Below are 3,100 nucleotides of genomic sequence, written 5' to 3'. Positions count from 1 at the left end.
TGCAAGTTGAAGAAAGCACCGTATGGATTGATAATCTCATTAAAGAAATCAAGGAGTAGATGTCACAAGTCTTTGAGATGAAATACCTTAGAGAGCTACATTACTATTTGGGTTTGGAAGCCTAGACGAATTTTGGAAAAACTTTTTTGTTACAGAGTAATTATTTCAAGAGCTTATTGGAAAAGTTTAGAATGGATTGGTGCAAAGCTACAACAGTACCTTTACAACAGAATTTAAAGCTTCAGAATGATGATGGATCTAAGGAGGCAGATGCGACTTTGTATAGACAAATGGTTGGGTGTCTAATCTACTTGACTACAACTAGGCCAGATTTGGCTTATGCAGTCAGTGCATTGAGCCAACTTATGTCAAATCCCCTTGAGAACCATTGGGTTGCAGCAAAAGGTGCTTTAAGGTATCTCTAGGGAACCTTAGATTTTGGTATTGTTTATACTGATTCATGTAATGTTATATTGACAGGTTTTTCAGACTCTAATTGGGCTGGAAATGTAGATGACAGACAATCCATAACATTCTATGCATTTATGCATTGGATTCGGGGTCATTACATGGAGCAACAAAAAGCATAACACAATATCCTTGTCTTCTGCGGAAGTTGAATATCAAGCTATGCATGCAACATAGCTATAAATGTTTTTTTCTCTATATCCAACTAACTTCATTAAGATACATTCTAGTAATCTCCACTTAACTTCACTTGTATACATCTCCCCAATATTTACACAACATACATATAAACAAATGTAACCTCCTTGTAGAAATATAGAGGTATGTCAAACTTCTTTAAGGTCTAGGGTTGACTTGAAATGAGCTTTCCATTAGGAAAACCTAATGGGGTTTTCAAATCAATGTGTAGATGTGGATGTCTATGTGTCCACATATAGAGGATGATGTATCTAGAAGAAAGTTGCAAAGAAGGTACTCAATATTTAACTTTATAAACGGGTTAAGAAACTCATTTAACTTGATCTACAAGAAAGTTGCAAAAAAAGTACTCAATATATAACTTTATAAATGAATTAAGAAACCCATTTAATCGTAATCTACTTGTACAACTTAACTAAGGGCTTAGAGAAGTACAAATGAGCTTATGTTATAAGGTCACTCTAATATTAAATTTGTTGATTGCAACTTATGGATATTGATTCCAATAACTTATGAAATCAATATCCATAAATAAAAATATCACAACATAATACTATTAATTATTCTAATTTCATTCTTAAAATATTAATCAAATAAATAAATGAAAGGGGAGAACTCATTATACCTTACTTTCATATAAAAACTAAAATCACCCAAATATCAAACGTTACTTCTCATCAAAACCACAGAAAAGCGAAACAAAATTCTTTCGCTAGAATCACGACAATGTCTCGGATACAAAATTCATCATTATAAAATTAAAAAACTAATAAAAGTTTGAAAAACACAGCCCAAAAAAAAGTTATGAAACTGAAAATACAGAATATACAGAATTTATAAATAACAATAAAAATTATGAAACTGAAAATAAAGAATATACAAAATTTATAAATAACAATAGCATATTAAAATCTGGAGTTTATATTTAATTCTGAAATTCTGAATTGATCTTAGCCATGTGGAGCAAATCCTGTTTGATATCCACCGGTTTGTTCTGCATAACCAGCGTTGCTGCCATTTGACTGTCCATTGTCAACTTGAGGTGCCCCATACTGACTTATGCCACCACCCTTACTCCCACTCCCTCCCCCTCCGCCTCCATATCCAACAGAACTATATGTGCTTCCATAAACTATGGGTGTAGGAACCCCATAGTTAATGGGGAATCCAACATAACTGCCACTCCCACTCCCACTGCCACCATATCCAGCAGAGCTATCTGTGCTTCCATAAACCATGGGTGTAGGGACCCCATAGCTAATGGGAACTCCAACATAGCTACGATTATTGTTCATAAAAGTAGTGTTATCATAATTAACTCCATTGAATGCAGGTCCATATCCTGCACCACTTCTATAGTTAGGAGTATTGCACCCACTGGCTCCATACGAAGAGTAACCATAACTACTGTTCACTGGAGGAACAAGAGTTGAATTGAAGCCGTGGGCATTGCTAGCACCGAGATTACCTTCCCTACCATTAGGGAACACCTTGGGAATTGCTTGTTTGACTTCTACCATCTTTCCATTGAGCTGATGAAAAGGATTTTGTAGAACTAAATCCACAGCATTTTCTGAGTCATAGATGATGAAGCCAAACCCTCTAGATGCTTGAGTTATGGGATCAAACATTACAGCTGCATGGATAATTGTGCCAAACTGTTGAAAATAATTTCTCATGTCATTCTCAGTGACAGTAGGTGCTAAGCCACCCACAAATATTTTCTTTGTCCTGCGTTGGCCACGGCTAGCATTACCAACTGTATTGCTCCTATGCTGCTCATCTCTGGAAATTGCTTTTTTAACCTCCACCTATGTTTTTGATAAAAAACAAAAAAATGTGAACAAAGTCATCATTTGTAAAAACATCTTCAAACTGATCAAGAGAACAAAACAGAAAGGCAAGTTACCATTCGGCCATCAATGTTGTGCTTTTCTAAGAGAACCCTGTCTGCCACAGCTGGATCTGCAAAGACAATAAAGCCAAATCCCCGCAGCCTGCCTGTGATCCTGTCCTTCTTAATCTCTACTTCCAGGACATCTCCAAAGTTGCTGAAATAATCTTTCAATCGTTCCTCTGTTGTGTACGATGATATCCCACCAATGAAGAGCTTCCCCTGCTCTGAATCCATATTAAAGCACTGCCTACACACAATCCATGTCATGAAAACAAAAAATCTGAATTATACAAAAACACATACGCAAATAATCGCAGTAAGAGAGTAATAGAGAAAGCGACTTACCGACCGTATTAAAGAGACAAATACAGAAGTGTTGTAAAAAATCCAATTTGTGAGCTAATTCCCAAGTAATAGTGCAGAGACAACCCTAAAATCTGATTCGCGTAAATACCAAAACGCCACAAATTGAATCCTGTATCGAGGCGCGGACTGTGGAGGATCGTCAATGCTTGAACAACTTTTTAGTCAATAGGT

General features: G+C 36.1%; 1 protein-coding gene across 1 annotated transcript; it reads right to left on the bottom strand.

The window, feature by feature from the left end:
* Positions 1-1,616: 1,616 nt before the first annotated feature.
* On the bottom strand, positions 1,617-2,797 carry LOC149220507 (heterogeneous nuclear ribonucleoprotein 1-like). Its single transcript, XM_089387119.1, has 2 exons — positions 2,576-2,797; positions 1,617-2,477 (listed from the first exon to the last, which is right to left on the bottom strand). Exons 1-2 carry the CDS (start codon positions 2,795-2,797, stop codon positions 1,617-1,619), a joined length of 1,083 nt encoding a protein of 360 aa, XP_089243245.1.
* Between the last annotated feature and the right edge of the window lie 303 nt (positions 2,798-3,100).

This window comes from Pinus tabuliformis, chromosome Q, assembly GCF_031772625.1.
Source record: "Pinus tabuliformis cultivar Carrire ecotype Pingquan chromosome Q, CPIR1, whole genome shotgun sequence".
NCBI lineage: Eukaryota > Viridiplantae > Streptophyta > Pinopsida > Pinales > Pinaceae > Pinus > Pinus tabuliformis.
The sequence above is the reverse complement of the archived record's forward strand: the minus strand, read 5'-3'. Positions and strand labels throughout refer to the sequence as shown.